The sequence below is a fragment of the Alternaria alternata genome (assembly GCF_001642055.1).
Source record: "Alternaria alternata strain SRC1lrK2f unplaced genomic scaffold CC77scaffold_5, whole genome shotgun sequence".
In the NCBI taxonomy this organism is placed as follows: Eukaryota; Fungi; Ascomycota; class Dothideomycetes; order Pleosporales; family Pleosporaceae; genus Alternaria; species Alternaria alternata.
The window spans coordinates 1,087,917-1,102,888 of record NW_017306194.1 but is presented as its reverse complement, the minus strand read 5'-3'; the positions used below and the strand labels follow the sequence as shown (position 1 = coordinate 1,102,888).

Below are 14,972 nucleotides of genomic sequence, written 5' to 3'. Positions count from 1 at the left end.
ACTCGATGTGGTTAGCGTCATATGCAGCACCCTTCCATTGTGGCTTCCATGCATGCTTCCCTCACCGGCCTTCACAAAGCTGAGATGCCCGATAGAAGCCGCTTTCGGGCTCTTCGTATCGGGGACTACATTCAACACTCTGAATGCAGCATATGAGGTGCATCACATGTCGCCGAACTCTGCTGACCGACTCGGATCCACATATCACAAGCTTAGAACGCGCAGATTGTTACATAATGAAGCAAGCCTTTCCGGCACAAGCAGTCTTGAAGGGCTGCAACCACGACCTGTTGTCCCTTCCGTCCTTTCTATACAAAGGCTCTCTATCTTATCTCTACGCTCTGACCTCTCTTGATCGGCGTCTTCAAATAGTATCGGGAAACCAATAACTATCGACAACACACTCGCCGCAGACAGTCATCAGCTACCACTATCGCCATAATGATCAATCGCAACACTGAGCTTGATGGTTTCCACTCACTCGTCCAAGCGATCAACGACGTGCTCGGTCCCAGCAACGGCATCGACTCTGAAGATGTAGATGAGAATGAGCTTCAAGAACTGATGAAGGCCTACATATCAGAAGAGTCAGAGTGGAAGAAGTACTTCTTCCCGTCAGAGCACCTCCCATATACACGGAACGTTGTTGACAAGGGCAACGGAAAGAGCAACCTGGTACAGTCTCCACTCCCGCTAGGTCGATTAGAGAGGATAACTAATCGAACAGCTCATTCTGGTATGGGGTCCTGGCAAGAAAAGCCCGATTCATGAGTAAGTTATTACATCTTTGCGGTTGATTGACTCTAGTGTCCGACATCACAACATTTCCGGCTTCGATCAATACTCAAAGGCTTCAGTCTCCTGCACGATGAAGCGACTCCGTTCGCCGATCTACAATTGATCGATGTGTCAGCAGGAGACACGCCGGTAAGACGACATTTCGATAATACATCAACTTCTGACATCCAACGTCGATGTTCTGCTTATTCCAACATATGCGCCTCTGCACTATGATCCCGTGAAGTAGAAGCTAACAATCGCGCAGCCATGCAAAAGCGCACTGCATCATGAAAGTCCTCAAGGGAAGCCTCACTGAGACTCGATTCGCCACTCCCACCGATGAGGACGTCGAGAACCAACGCCCAATGACGAAGATCCATGAGATTACTTATAAGGAGAATGAGGTCACGTATATGGCGGACACCCTTGGCGTGCATTGCATCTCGAACCCACACCCTACAGAGTACGCGGTATCAATACATTGTATGCACCTTCTCTCATGCTTACATAGCTGTCCTTCGCTAACCACAGGTAGTGTATACTCCGCCCAACGCGGAGACATACGGATGCAATGTCTTCGTAGAAGACACTTCTAGTTTTGTCTTCAACTCGCAATGCAAGTTCTATTCCGAGTATGGCGTCAAGGTAAACAAGAGAGAGCATTAAGCGGTATCGTGCGTGCGTGCGAGGATAATTGACAGAACACGATGGGTAATTTTTCACGAAATCAAAGGCGTTGTCGGACAGAAGAGTAGTTGACTCAAGGAGGGTCAGGTTTTCATTTAGCAACGCTGTCACTACTTTCCATTTACACGAATTCAACGTCGCCTTCAACATGCACGCCTCACGAGCAGCGAGGCAAACCAAAGCTACTCACTGATGGTATACCACACCTCTCGCCTATCAGGCGCACACACCAATCTTCGCATACATGATCACCAGCAAGTATAGAAAGAAGAAACCCCGCCTTTTGCACAACCGTCTATCTACAAGCAGAAGCACCACAGCCATATATGCCATCCTTTTCTACTTCCTCTTACTTGACTACGGCCCCGGGAACCCAATTTCCTCCCTCCTATCATCCACTACCCGCCCATACTCTAACAACAATCTGAAAAACCAAACCTCAAAGTCTACATTTCTCAACACTCTGTCATGCCACTCAGAACTCCTTTTCGCAATAACCCTCGCCTTCCTCTCCCCCTCACTATCGCCATTGCCGCCCTTCTTCCCTCCATCAGCATCACTTCTCTCCGCCTTCCCATCACCATCGTCATCAATCACTTTCGCTCCCGAAAACCATCTCACAAGATCGAGATGTTCGTCGCCGCGGAGAGATAGAGGGATGTAATGAACCCAAGGCCGTAGCCACTCTGCATGCCATTCACGGAACAACGCCATTTTGTAGGTTAAAGACCGGCTTTTAAGAAAGCTGTAGAACCGACCCGAAAAGGCATTGCCGTCCATGTCGAGGAGATGCTTGTAGTACCATGCATCCTGTCCGTCGACGCGTTCGGTCACGTCGAAGAATTCTTGTTGTGCATCGCAGTCACCTGGGTCGCATTGGCCAATGTGGGAGAAGTGGACGTCGATGAGGTTTTTGAGGGCGCGGCGGTCGATTTCCGTCACTGCGTAGGAGGTGGAGGGGCTGTTCGCAGCGGATGACGTGGAGACAGGTTCGAGAATTTTGGCGGTGTCTGGAGCGTTGAGGCGTTGGACTACGTGTTGGCGATGTTGACGTCGCCAGCCGCCGTTGCGGCTGAAGCCTCCTGTTGTGGAGCCGCGCCAGTAAAGACTGTTTGTCTTGTTCTCCCATGTCGTGTCGTGGGTCTCATCGTAGCCTACTTTGCCTATCCAGTACCAAGGACTTGGATACAGGATGTCTTGGAAGCTGGAGATCTTCGATTGCGAGAAAATGGGTGTGAGTTCGTGGATGATGCTGAAGGCATTGGGTCGTTCGAAGAATCCGTATGTTGAGGAGAATGAAGGGGAGTTACAGATATCAGAAAAGGCAGTCGCGTTGTAGATAAAGCCAAGGTCGCTGGTAGCATACGCCGTGAGATTGTCGGCGGCGTAGTCTTCGAAAGTCTGGGCCTGACTTCCAGGAGAACATGATAACCGCGAATGGGTCCATGTCTGCTGATGCGCAAAGCGATTGAACTTGGTCGTACTAACTTCGGCAAATCGTGTGCCGTCACTGAGGTCTTCGGGACGAGTTGAAAAGGCATTGCGTGGGGTAGTGTTCTTCGCAGTGCGAGGTAGGATCTCATCTCTCACCTTTGCCACCATCGATGACATGAGATTGTTGGGTACGATAACTCGCGGTTCGTCATGTAAGTTGAATCCTAGATCCATATCAGGCAGATATTGCACAAATTGTTTCATCATGCCAATCGTAGCTTGTTGTTGCCATTCGTCGCCACCTTGAAAGTTCTCTATAGCCCCATGACGTACCGCAATCGCAAGCAGTGAGCTATCCTCGTGGCCTAATGCGTTCGCGATGCGCGAGCGGATGGTGGACGGCTTGAGTGCCCAGAACGGTAGCAGCATCTCATTGATGGTGTCGTACTCATCTATCATGACGACTCCATTCCGTGTCGCGAATTCGTACCACTTATCAAAGTGAGGAGGAGGCGGTATTCCATTTCTGCGGCGGTATTCGCGAACTGCATCGGTAAGGGACTTTGATTGCCGGTTGAGGGTGCTTTGGAAATCTGCCTCTGCAGCGTCGATCAATTGCGCAGCCGGATGACCTTTGCTTGCATCTATCGGCATTGGACCAAGTGGTTTCTCAGGTGGGTAAAACGGAATGTTAGTGACTACACCATCAGCGACAGGTCGATAAGTTTGTGGTCCATTCAAACGTCCAAGAAGTAAAGATCCAACTGCAAACGCCAGGACTACGAAGATGAAGCGTCGTAATCGCATAGAGCGTCGTGTATCCATCATCAGGGGGGAATCAGGCGACTCGAAGAAGTATACCAGTGCTGCCACACCGTAGATGGACGTAAACAAAATGGTGGAAAAAGTCGGTGCAAAGTGTAGTTTCGCAGCAAGATGTGAAAACACGGCCAACAGAGATGTATGTACAGCGCCGTATTGGGAGATCTACCACCGAGTTAGTTTAATTTATTAGCAACGCGCTGAGAATAAAAGCTACATCTTTAGCTCTAAAATTTGAAAGCAGAGGCTAGGTGAAAATCGGAGAGAAGTGCAAGAGCAGGTATAGTAGGCCGGGCTCATGTTCAGTAATAGCAGAGAGGTACGAGAAGATCTCAACAGCTGATAAGAAGCTCATACGTACCAGAACAAAGACAAGAACATTTACAATGGATTGAACGGGCAACATCCAGAGGAATCGCATGAGGATGCGGAGATTATGCACATCCCTCCATTCTCGGTCATACTCTCTGTATACAGGCTCCCAAGAGATTGTACTTGCGGTCAATGAAGATTCGGTAAGGATAGATGCGATGCCGCACACGACAGCAATGGCCACGGCGAGGTCTCTAAGCGCAGCGAGTCGCTGCGCCCTCAAACTGCCGCTTATTGAGGCGCGCCTCAGGATATTTCCATTCGCAGACATAGGCCCACGCCGGCTACCATCGCTCTCCTCTGTGGCGGCTCTTATTGTGGACTCGAACAGGACGAGGCCTGTGGCAGCAAAGATGGCACTACTGAGACCGAGCGAGACAGTCGTGGGAACCGTGTAGACGCCAAGAACAACGCTCGCAGATACCGTCAGAACTGCCAGTATTCCATGTGATTCGTTATGAAGCTGTCGGTCCGGAGAGGTCTTGGTCTCGGCTGCAGGGCCATCGAGGATGGTGAATGTGGGTAGGACGAGATGCTTTGCGAGCAGTTCATTCTCGGAGAAGAGGACGGTAAAGAGAGGTACAAGGGCCTATGGGTACAGTTAGACGTGTGTGATGATGCTACTCCTCGCTGAAAGTACCTTTGTCGCCCAAATGCCCTGCTTGTCGCATGCCGCGCGGTCGCATATTGCAGACAGGCCTAGCAGAGCGCCAGCAAGCCAGCTCGTCTTCCGCTTGGCTCTATCGCTGTTTGAATATATCCCCACCCAGAACACCGTCGGTACCCATACTATGAGCCATGATATCGTCGTTATGAGAAGCGAATGCTGGACCGGCGTGTGGACGTTTGCGACGGCCGCGAGGACGGTGTAGAGCAGCGGGGCAAGCAGGTGGTGGTATTTGACGACATTATCGGCAAGTATGGAGACGGCCGGGTGCATTGGAGCAGAAGGTGGGTCAACGCTCGTCGGAGGGCATCGAGTTGTCTGGCATGTGTTGAATCGCAATGTTGTAAGGGCCGATGAAGCCGCACCGTGCGGATCTGCAGGGTCGTGAGTGACGCCATGCCCTTCAAGCCACATATATTCCCATCCCCACAACATTTCAACACCACCATGATTGAGCGATATCTTTTACTCAGTCTGCACGCTATCATCAAGAACGCGTCTACCAGATCCGTGACACACTCGGATGGACCTCTTTTGCACAATCCTGCATATGCTTCCTGCACCCTGCACGTTGCACGTTACACAGCGGCACGCAACAGAAAATAACTCCGGAAATATTTGAGTGCTACAATGGACTAGAGACAAGACCTTCAGCTCTCTCGGGTAGTTTCGTAGGATTGTTGGTCTCTGAACATATCACGGTAGGTAAAGCCTCGACCTTTAGTCAAGCGCTACCTGGCTCTTTGTACTGTTTGCTACGTTCGACTGTTGGTTGATCTCCGTCTCGCGTATTACTGCGTAGGCTGCCACCTTGTTTCAATCTTGAAGGCACGATGCTGAGTGACACGTACAATCAGAAAGGACTACAAGTTGCCAATTCTTTAACACGCAATCAATTGATAACAGCCAACTTCAAGACTTGCATCACCATAAGGTGGACACTGTAAATTACCTGGAAGTCTACCTGAATAGGTCATCTCTCACCTTCACTTCACCTCCTACGCCGCTTCCCTTTCTGCAACGAGCTCGGGCAAAACTTTCAGATAGCGGTTGCACATGGAGGAAGGAACGGAGACACGCGTCATCTCGTGACTTCGTGTTCACGGAAGGCACCATGGCCGCTCTCGTACAAACACCATCTATCACCTTCTTCGAGTTCCCTTAATCATAACCACCACAGCTGAAGCTTCGATACGCGAAATCCGCTAGAGCGACAATGGAGCCTCCGCCAGATGGCACACACTGCCACATACTGCGCTTGCCGTACGAGATGCTCAAGCACATTTTGGCTGAAGTAAGTGTCTCTGGCTCATTTGCCCTTCTATGCTGATGCGTCAATTGCAGTTAGTCCAGTGCGATCAGCTCAGCATAGCGAAGACGTGCATACACCTCTTGGAAATTGCATACCCGGTGGCTTATCATCACATCTTTATTAAAACTGATCCGGTCACGGCAATGACCACTTGGAAAAACCTTGCTTCTGGCAACGGTCTACGACATGTTCGGCATCTCCAAGTTCATGATTCAGGACAGTCAACTGCAAATGCTAGGAAGCGGCATCATGTCGGAGATGTGGTTACTGGTATTCTTCTTGCAGCTCTGCGCCGGCATCAGTTGCTGTCCTTTAGGTACAAAGTTAGCACCACACTATAGATGCTGCTAACATTCCCATAGTCTAACACACCCTGTCGTTGCCTCATCCATGGTGTCCACAAGAAACCTGGTCATACTGATGGAAACTCAGCAACACCTTGCACAAGTAAGCTTACCAAGTTTCATGCGATCCAACGATATCAGCATTGCCAATTTTCTTCCGGTGAATTTACAATTTCGCAGCCTTCGCAACATTACGTTAGAGCTGCCTATCAGTAGTAGCGTCGATGACATGAGCAGTGTTATTGTTGAGAAATCACCCAGCCTGGAGAGTATCCATCTTTGGTTCTCAGCCCAAGGTAACGAGCTTTCGCCCCATGTCTTCACAGTACCTAGAGGTGAGCCATCTTCTCGGGGCATCTTATTCTCCATGGCTACCAGGCTTACTATTCTTGGCTACGATTTCAAACATCTCCCCAAGCTGGTGGGTCTGCCCTTGTTTCCTGCGCTCCGCGCTCTTGCAATGATTGACTGCAAGAACGACGTTTATCTCCACGTTCGCACCAAACCAGGAAGGCTTCCGAAGCTACGAGCATTAATGATCACAAGCGCCAATTACATACCCGGAGATGACATTATTCGCTTAATTGGAGGAACAAGCTGCTTGCGAGAACTCATTGTGTACGGGCCAAACTTGTACTTTGTGGATTGCTCGAGCCTCCGCTCACACGCGCAGAGTCTTGAACTCCTCTTCTTCGGTATACGGGGCACCTCGCTTTCCAGTCTGGAAGCACTGACAGCTCTGCGTCACTTGGGTGTTTCCATGAATGACCTCTATTATTGGAAGTCAACCAGGTTTTGTATTGAGAGCAAGAAACGGCTCACTAAAGTCTTTGTGTGTTCACTTCCACCAATTTTCGTCATTGTCTTGACTGATTCAAGAGACTAGGCAAACTTTGCGAGTCACAAGAAGCTACTGTCACTGACTTTGCGGTGTACCATCGACTTCCTTCCTAACGAAGAGGAGACAAGCCTACCGCTAGGTATTGGGCATTTCGAGGCGTTGATAAGAGATACACTTCTTTCGTACATCACGGAAATGGGCTCCACGATCGACGATAGTATCCTTGAGTATCTAGGTGTTGTCGTCAACGTCACAGCCTATACTCTTGATCTACCTGCCAAAGCTCCCGAAGGCCCCAACCAAGCCCTAGAGCGCCTGAAAAAAGTGCTATGTCTCCGACCAAAACAGGTGCTTCGACTAGCAGACTTGGCCATGGAGGAGATGATGGCGCGATATGCCAAGGACGATTACTACTTTCTTGAGGCCTATATCGACACTATGACCAAAGCAAGTCGCGTCGGGATCTCTAGTGGCTCAAAATTTGTTGCCTATAATTAACCGTGGTTTAACGCCCTATCGATCACCTCCCGTGGGGTGTTCGCAAGTTGTTGCATATGTATGACGAGATGATACTATATCGAGGCAAGGCGGGATAAGACGAAGAAGGCTCTCCTTCTGGGAAGTACCCAGAGTACATACATAGACTATGGCGAACCATGTATAGTTCTCTGAACGAAGCTCCTCGATCGCTTCATGATGCCCCTCCAGCGTCAGTCTCACGAAACCGCAGATCATCTGTCGTCATACCTTCCCAAACCAACCTCCCACCTCCCACCCCAAACATCACGATCTGAACCCGCCCACACCAACACCAAATCAACCCACAACGAACCACGCGTCCTCGCATCCTCACTTATCACGATACCCCACTTCCAGCCTCTTCATACCCCACCTGCCCAGCCAACAAAGTCCTCACGCGCCCACCAGCTATCCGGATCGAAGATCCTCATCTCCACACGTATACAACTGAAACGCGCTCACGTTACCCATACAGGAAGCCGGCGATGCTGTAGACCCGCCTTGCTTAACATTCACGACTTTGTGAGGCTCGCTTACACAGTAGGATTTGTGATCGTCAAGAGATCTACCCGATTTAACGCGCCGTTGGTGGAGGAACCGGGACGGAAGGACAGATGAGATGTTGGGTGGTACGTCAGCTGCTTGTATCCTGATTGTACATATAAAGCAGGTCAACGAAGTCCGAGTGGCGGAAATCCAGATTGTTACGCTCGCTGTACTTTGCTCTTAACAAAATGTCACGATGGTTTGTTATTGTAGTCCGGATAGTATAGGACAGCGGGGTAACGTACCCGACGGCCACCCGCTACCTACCCTGACATGATGTCGAACCTACGTAACATGTTCTCTTCCATACAAACCTCTAAGGCCTCCTACATTGCACATGCTCAGAGTAGAGAAAGCCAAACCACCCCAACCCATCTGGACCAGCCAACCAAAACATCGCGTATAGCGAAGCTAGGCGTTGAACTAACAACAAACCCGGCGCCCCGGATCTTGGATTCCAAGCTAGCCATGAGCTGAGGAAGGTAAAGCACGTTTTGTTTTGGACCGTGTTCATCAGCCCACCCGCCTCAGCTCTCAGCTCAATCTCGGCGAGATGTTTAAGGCCTTCCAGCGGTACGCGATACTCAACAAGATGCTAAAAGGACCGTTTTCCCCTCTCCCCTTCCCCCCCGCTTTCCTCTTATCTTTCAATCTATCAAGGTTTGGTATATATATTGGAATCTCTCGTCAGCTTTGGGTTTCGGGCGTTCACAATACCGGTCCGCAATAAGAAGCACATCGAATCCTCACTCACGGCATAGCCAATGTTGGTCTTGTTTCCTTGGACTGAAATGTTTGTTTGGCATTCAATCTTGATTCCTCCTCTCTCAAGTTATTTCAAAGGTTTCTCCACAGCCGAATATACAAGAGATGGCTGAACCATACACATGGAAGTCCTCTCCCCTCCCCCATCCATCCAGGCCACGCTGTCCAGCGCAACCACGTTGGATACGAGACACCCTGGTCGTCGTCGAGAAAGTTGTTGGCAAAGTTATATGAGTTTCTGTTAAAATAGGCTGAAGGTTGTTTGAAGAGATAAAAGAAAAGGCAAGAGACGATAAATCGAAAAGAGAAACTCCGGGATATTTGTTGCATGTGCTAGGCTCTCGACGCAAAGCGAAAAGACGTCCAGTTTCGGATATGATGACCTGAACTTCAACCTCAAGGGCGTCGTCGACTGTAGGTGTTGAGATGGTCGACGGCCCTCTCCTCGGTGTCCAGGCTGGGTCTTTCTCCCTTCGCGGAGATAGATTGCTAATAGCTGGTATATTTGGTTTGTGGTACAGAGCCGGATTGAACGGTGGAAAGATAAGATGATGATGGAAAAAAAATGGCAAGAGAGAGGTCGGGACGTCGTGAAGGAGGCATGAAGGGCGAGCGCAGACGGCTTCTATTCCTCCATCCTTCCGAAAATCTCGTCGTCGTCCTCATCGATGCGGCCGCGGCTGCGCGAGTTGGAGTAGCGGTAGTCCTCCTCATCGGCGAAGTGGTCGTCGTCCATGTCGACGTCCTTGCTCTCGCTGTTGTGGCGGTAGCTGTTGCGTATGCTCGACTGCTGCGCTTGGACGGTGGTGCTACCGGACAAGGTACGGGCGTTCAAGTCAAAATACTTTGCTGGTAGGGGTGGCACGGGCGGCACGTCCGGCGGGAGCGCAGTTGGTCCCGTCTTGGGAGTGCCGTAGGAGCAGCTCAACAAACCAACTGCGGCAGCAAGGTCGGCATGGTCATTGCCATCATCGTGATATGAGCCGGCAACCGAGGTACCTGACGTGGTGGGGCGGTCAGACACGTTGCTCCACTGGCGGAAGTGGCCGTTCCCGTTGTCGGAAAAGACGGTCGACTGGTAGGATTGGCTGTAGGCAGAGCTGTTGGCGGAGTAACGCTTGATGGAGCGGGTGCCAAAATGCGAGTGAGGGTAAGAGCCTACGGCATGGTCGTCGAGTTGTGGGGGCGGGGTAGTTTCAGTGGAGCTCAACTCCTCACGCAGGTCGGACGAGCCCGAGGCCGGAGGAGACGAGCGGTCGCTGTTTTCGCCGTCGCTCTCCTTGTTCATGGCGACGAGGACAGAGGCAGCTTCGAGGAGCTGCACCTGCTGGTGCTTGGAGATGAGCAGCTTAGATGTGTATTGCCATTCAGGCGTGTGCTCCCAACTAGAAGAAAAGTCAACGCGGAACTATCATGAAGCATTGCAGTCTAAGTGTGCGTGCGAGTGAGGAAAGGGCATTCGTCATGAGGCATGAAAGTATGTGGGAGGGCCATCTACGGCTTAGGGTTACTAACAGGTGCTTGGTCAGACAGCTGCTGTGCTTGTAGCCTTTCCCACATTTTTCACATCTCAGATCGCTACCACTTCGCTTGCCGTCGCCCTTGGACAGACGAGAGCCCTCGCTCGCGCGACGGTTCCGCGACTTGGAGTTGGCCTTGTCCTGCTCCAGCATCGTTGCGAGTGTCGGGCCGTCTGTCAGAGCCTCGCTCTTGGCCGCCGCCGCGCCATAACTGCTGGGACCGAAGTGCGAGCCATTGCCAGGCATACTCGATGCCATTGTTGAGTTGAGTGCCATGTTGGGTCCCCTGAACTGCGATGTCGGCTTGGATGGGCGGCGCGATCCGTTACTACTACTATCCAGGGGCGCCCCCGACATGCCCTTGGCTGCAGCCGCAATGGCCGCAACATTGGTGACGGGTGTCTGGCTCATGCTCTTCCTACGTGTTACGCGATGCGCTGGGTTCAGGTTGCCGGCGGATATCGAGTGCGAGTGTGGGCGGTTCTTGGGGAGTGAGCCGGCCATGGTGCTAGACGAGTGTCGTTGTTGGCTGGCTGGTCGGACGTTGATGGGTTCCTGGCAGGCGGCACGGTCAGCGCAACTCGGGGGGCATGCAATTGCTGGGAAGCAGTATAGGTACCTTGAGGACAGTCATGATTGCTACAAAATAGAAAAGTTGCCGGCCTCGGTGTTTGCTTTGTCTTCCAGCTTCGTCAGCAAGGCAGCGGGAATTGTTGCACAGCCTCCGAGGTGTCGGAGGTTATAAAGCGAGATGCGGCTGAGAGACAATGCAGGGCAGCGCAGGGGCGGGCGTGTAGAAATAATAATCCAAAATGTGTGCGAGAGGCGTCTGCTAGCTGAAGAGGCGCTCGATTCAAAAATAAAGCGTGTGGACAGGTCCCGGAATGCTATTCGACAAGTGGGGTGATGCCCGAGCTCCTGATATTGAGTTACTGTGTCCAACAGAGAGTCTCGATTGCGCAGCCTCAGAAAAGCGGCCAAATATCCCAGTTTCAGACCCGATAGCGGCAGCAACTAAGGTTGGGAAGAAGGAGTGAGAGTGAGATTATTGTTGCAGCAATTGCAGACGCCAGGAACTTTTTATTATTTGGTCGCAAACATGGCACGCGGCATCTGGGGTCAGCCGGACGCTCACAGCCCACGCCCGACCAACGTGACTGATAAGTAAACCCTGGCCGCCTCTCCCCCTCAAGGTACGCGGCAATGCCGTGGCTGAAGCGACAAACGAGGCCTCCCATGCTGCCACTTTCTATAAAGGCCGCACTGGTCCGTGGAGGGACATGGGACGCAGCATCTCCCTCGCGCTCTGATTGCATGTTTCAGCGATTGCACCTCTGACTCTGGCTGCTTCTCCTGCCTCTTGTGCGCGTCGCCGTGCAGAAATCCAGGAACCCTTTGTGCGTGTTCCTGGCGCAACGCAGGTTATCGAGGGAACATTCTTAGTGCGCCATCCAGAGTGCCTCCCCGCTTCTGTGATTCGAGCATGAATTGATGTCAAGACACTTGTTCCCGCAATAGGGAACGCCGATCCCCAACTACTTTGCCATGGCCGCTTGGGCCAGTCCGGTTCGGGCGGATCAAGGACACGGGGAACCGAGCGCTTGTCTGGAGAGCTGTGGCTAAGTCGAGCCGATCGCTGCTGCGTCGAGCAGAGCGCGCTACACAAGAGATCATCGCCTGCCAACATGTGTTTGCGCCATCCACACTCTCTCGTAACATCTGCATGGCGTTGAGCAGTTCTGCCATGCTACGGCAAAAATATTGTCAGACTCCACTCGAGCCCTCCTCATCGCCCTCGGATAACGAGACGTGCGCTTGGCGTCATCGCGATCGGTCGCACACACGGCGTCTGTGCTGCACATTATCGCGCAAGCCACCACCCTGTCGTCTTGTTCGCTGCTGTGGGGTCGCTACATGTTGAGTGGTGCGGCACCTGCACCACACAGTGAAAGACACATGACAAGCTGCCAGCCGTACAAAAAAACCGCGCGCTCCTGCAGAGCATGGCTGGACCATCCTGTCGTCCAACAAGTGCTGGGATCGGCCAAGATCAACAGGCCGAGATCGTGGCCTGTCGCAGGGATAGATAGAGTGCCACGATGACGGATAGCCGCTTGTAATGGCATTGTTGGTTGTCTTCGGAGTCCGGGCAGCAGAATGCCATACACGTGTGTTATCCACTTGTCGGTGTAGCCTACCAGCACCAATAACAACCTGCGGTAGACCAGCCGTTTGGCAGAACGCTATGGACTCTGCGTCTTTGGAATTGTGTAAGTTGGGCTTGTGTAAGACGTTCCGGTGGTTTGTTTATGCCTATGCAGGTGCTTGAGGGGTCAATTCGCGCCTGCCGATTCGGGAGTCCCGTGGCCTTGGAATAGCTTCATTGGCAGATTGCGCGCCTTAGCTGAGGGGTCGACGACGCCACCATCTGCATTCCCTCAGATTACCGTATCCATAATTGCGACATAGACAATTCCATCTTACACGTTGATCTTGACTGCAACTTTTCGACCTGCCGAGTAACAGTTTCCGGTGTCTGTATGTAAAGTTATCTCTCAGTGAGGAGAATGGTCCACAGCGGCATAAACCTCCGCATCAACCAGGATTGAGCTTGTCTATTTCACGTGTCAAGACTTAGCCTCACCGTTCCTTGGAACAGATCCGCACAGCCCACTCTCACCGTCGTGGGCGAGTTCCGTCGGAAACCAAGTAGGTTTCAAATCGGTAATATGACGTCAGGCATTACTTGATCACAAAAAAAAAAGTCAAGTTGCTGCGTCGTAGGATGAGGCCTTACGGATGCCTGCGGAGCTACCTCTATAGCCGTATACCGGATGACAACGGCTGTCGTGATTTCTCACACGAGATACGTAACAGGGCTGGTGGTATGCTTGCATATTTTTGTCTTTTGCATAGCTGTGCATCGATAAGAAGGACAGGCGGTCAGGGTGTTAGTTGCTGCAAGTACAAGCAGTTGCACCCAGAAGCTATGCACGTTCCACACCACATAATTGCTCACTGTACAGCAATCTGAACAACTTTTGTTCACCACCTTGCAGAGTTGGCATTGTTGAGCGCGAGTGCACTCAAAGTCATAATGCATCTCGCATAGCAATGGATGTTATGCGAACCCTTCATGAGCAAGATATTGCCGAGACGCAAAAGCGACTGTTTTCCTTTTGATGCTTTGAGAACGAGTGCTGGTGGAAGCACAATGTCGGTATGTAAGACAACAGAGGTAGGATGTATCGGAATGCTTTTGGATGCCAAAGGCGTTCCGATCTTAGTAATCTGGTCACGTGCATGTGTTCGTCACTGCTCTCGGCCATGTACAAACCATCTGCCTGCAGCATCGCAACCGCACCATCACATCGTAAACAGAAGTCGCGCGTTACTTCGTACATCTAAGGAACCTCATCTGCCACTACATACCCTGCAAAATTCGAATCACTTCCCTCGCACGACTTCACCATGGCGGACGCTTCCGCGCAACCCAAGCCCAGCAGCAGCGTCAAGCTCGTGCTGCTAGGAGAAGCAGCTGTCGGAAAGGTATGGAGAATCGGAAGATAGCTGCGACTACCAGCTAACCATCTTCTAGTCTTCTCTCGTTATGCGCTTCGTCAACAACGACTTCCAAGAGAACAAGGAGCCTACTATCGGAGGTACGTACACAGCCACGCCAGACGATATCAATCTAGCAACCACCCACTTCATATCTCACCAAGTTAATACTAACAAGCCGCTCAATAGCCGCATTCCTGACGCAGAAATGCAACCTACCAACCCGAACCATCAAGTTTGAGATCTGGGATACCGCAGGCCAAGAACGCTTCGCCTCGCTCGCGCCCATGTACTACCGCAACGCCCAAGCCGCCCTCGTCGTCTACGACATCACAAAGCCCTCTTCCCTCACAAAAGCCCAGCATTGGGTCGCCGAACTGCACCGCCAAGCCTCCCCAGGCATCGTTATCGCACTCGTAGGAAACAAGTTCGATTTGGCCACCGCCGCCGAAGAAGAGAACGCCGAAGACGTAGATGCTGCCCCCGCAGCTGAGGGCGAAGAGGAGCCAACAGAAGACGGAGTCAGCTCGAGGAGAGTACCAAGTAAGACTGCAAAGGCATACGCAGATGAGGAGAGCTTGTTGTTCTTCGAGACTAGTGCGAAGACAGGGCATAACGTTGCCGAGGTATTTACTGCTATCGCAAATGCCATTCCGGAGACGAGCTTGAAGGGCCCTCGTGGTGTTGGGGGACAAACAAACTTGAACAGGCAGGAGGAGGCGCGTGTAAATCTAGGCAGTGCGCGGACGGAGGGTCCCAAAGAGGGTTGCGCATGCTGATGGGGTTGTATACAGGGTACGTC

At 51.8% G+C, this 14,972-nt stretch overlaps 7 protein-coding genes across 7 annotated transcripts; 4 read left to right on the top strand and 3 right to left on the bottom strand.

Annotated features, from left to right (window-relative positions):
• Positions 1–441: 441 nt before the first annotated feature.
• CC77DRAFT_1059072 (cysteine dioxygenase) lies at positions 442–1,446 on the top strand (the record flags this gene model as incomplete). Its single annotated transcript, XM_018528189.1, has 4 exons — positions 442–675; positions 728–771; positions 1,046–1,263; positions 1,316–1,446. The coding sequence occupies 4 exons, from the start codon at positions 442–444 to the stop codon at positions 1,444–1,446; spliced, it is 627 nt and encodes a 208-aa protein (XP_018388793.1).
• Positions 1,447–1,546: 100 nt separating this feature from the next.
• Positions 1,547–5,122, bottom strand: CC77DRAFT_984261 (hypothetical protein). The gene is made up of 3 exons (XM_018536165.1): positions 4,736–5,122; positions 4,085–4,684; positions 1,547–3,888 (listed from the first exon to the last, which is right to left on the bottom strand). Exons 1-3 carry the CDS (start codon positions 5,033–5,035, stop codon positions 1,825–1,827), a joined length of 2,964 nt encoding a protein of 987 aa, XP_018388792.1. The 5' UTR covers positions 5,036–5,122; the 3' UTR covers positions 1,547–1,824.
• Positions 5,123–5,673: 551 nt separating this feature from the next.
• Positions 5,674–7,579, top strand: CC77DRAFT_712264 (hypothetical protein). The gene is made up of 5 exons (XM_018532866.1): positions 5,674–6,056; positions 6,107–6,390; positions 6,437–7,036; positions 7,092–7,250; positions 7,305–7,579. Exons 1-4 carry the CDS (start codon positions 5,979–5,981, stop codon positions 7,150–7,152), a joined length of 1,023 nt encoding a protein of 340 aa, XP_018388791.1. The 5' UTR covers positions 5,674–5,978; the 3' UTR covers positions 7,153–7,250; positions 7,305–7,579.
• Positions 6,837–7,855, top strand: CC77DRAFT_712292 (hypothetical protein). The gene is made up of 3 exons (XM_018532867.1): positions 6,837–7,036; positions 7,092–7,250; positions 7,305–7,855. The coding sequence occupies exons 2-3, from the start codon at positions 7,179–7,181 to the stop codon at positions 7,755–7,757; spliced, it is 525 nt and encodes a 174-aa protein (XP_018388790.1). The 5' UTR covers positions 6,837–7,036; positions 7,092–7,178; the 3' UTR covers positions 7,758–7,855.
• Positions 7,856–9,566: 1,711 nt separating this feature from the next.
• On the bottom strand, positions 9,567–11,485 carry CC77DRAFT_712242 (hypothetical protein). The gene is made up of 2 exons (XM_018532865.1): positions 10,605–11,485; positions 9,567–10,474 (listed from the first exon to the last, which is right to left on the bottom strand). The coding sequence occupies exons 1-2, from the start codon at positions 11,111–11,113 to the stop codon at positions 9,715–9,717; spliced, it is 1,269 nt and encodes a 422-aa protein (XP_018388789.1). The 5' UTR covers positions 11,114–11,485; the 3' UTR covers positions 9,567–9,714.
• A 373-nt stretch (positions 11,486–11,858) lies between these two features.
• On the bottom strand, positions 11,859–12,735 carry CC77DRAFT_1006727 (hypothetical protein; the record flags this gene model as incomplete). Its single annotated transcript, XM_018523433.1, has 3 exons — positions 11,859–12,328; positions 12,454–12,542; positions 12,587–12,735. 3 exons carry the CDS (start codon positions 12,733–12,735, stop codon positions 11,859–11,861), a joined length of 708 nt encoding a protein of 235 aa, XP_018388788.1.
• A 1,345-nt stretch (positions 12,736–14,080) lies between these two features.
• Positions 14,081–14,949, top strand: CC77DRAFT_1029351 (ras-domain-containing protein; the record flags this gene model as incomplete). The annotated part of the gene is made up of 3 exons (XM_018526504.1): positions 14,081–14,158; positions 14,208–14,271; positions 14,360–14,949. The coding sequence occupies 3 exons, from the start codon at positions 14,081–14,083 to the stop codon at positions 14,947–14,949; spliced, it is 732 nt and encodes a 243-aa protein (XP_018388787.1).
• Positions 14,950–14,972: the final 23 nt, after the last annotated feature.

What these genes read in the sequence shown, in the direction of transcription:
- CC77DRAFT_712242 (XM_018532865.1), bottom strand. Translation starts at nt 11,113, where the DNA reads ATGGCCGGCTCACTCCCCAAGAACCGCCCACACTCGCACTCGATATCC. An exon ending in AGCTGTCTGACCAAGCACCT is followed by an intron (nt 10,475 to 10,604) that starts GTTAGTAACCCT and finishes CTTTTCTTCTAG; the next exon opens with TTGGGAGCACACGCCTGAAT.
- CC77DRAFT_984261 (XM_018536165.1), bottom strand. Translation starts at nt 5,035, where the DNA reads ATGCACCCGGCCGTCTCCATACTTGCCGATAATGTCGTCAAATACCAC. An exon ending in AGGGCATTTGGGCGACAAAG is followed by an intron (nt 4,685 to 4,735) that starts GTACTTTCAGCG and finishes CTGTACCCATAG; the next exon opens with GCCCTTGTACCTCTCTTTAC. An exon ending in ATGTTCTTGTCTTTGTTCTG is followed by an intron (nt 3,889 to 4,084) that starts GTACGTATGAGC and finishes ACTCGGTGGTAG; the next exon opens with ATCTCCCAATACGGCGCTGT.
- CC77DRAFT_712292 (XM_018532867.1), top strand. Translation starts at nt 7,179, where the DNA reads ATGAATGACCTCTATTATTGGAAGTCAACCAGGTTTTGTATTGAGAGC. An exon ending in AACGGCTCACTAAAGTCTTT is followed by an intron (nt 7,251 to 7,304) that starts GTGTGTTCACTT and finishes TCAAGAGACTAG; the next exon opens with GCAAACTTTGCGAGTCACAA.
- CC77DRAFT_712264 (XM_018532866.1), top strand. Translation starts at nt 5,979, where the DNA reads ATGGAGCCTCCGCCAGATGGCACACACTGCCACATACTGCGCTTGCCG. An exon ending in CATCAGTTGCTGTCCTTTAG is followed by an intron (nt 6,391 to 6,436) that starts GTACAAAGTTAG and finishes ACATTCCCATAG; the next exon opens with TCTAACACACCCTGTCGTTG. An exon ending in TGCTTGCGAGAACTCATTGT is followed by an intron (nt 7,037 to 7,091) that starts GTACGGGCCAAA and finishes TCACACGCGCAG; the next exon opens with AGTCTTGAACTCCTCTTCTT.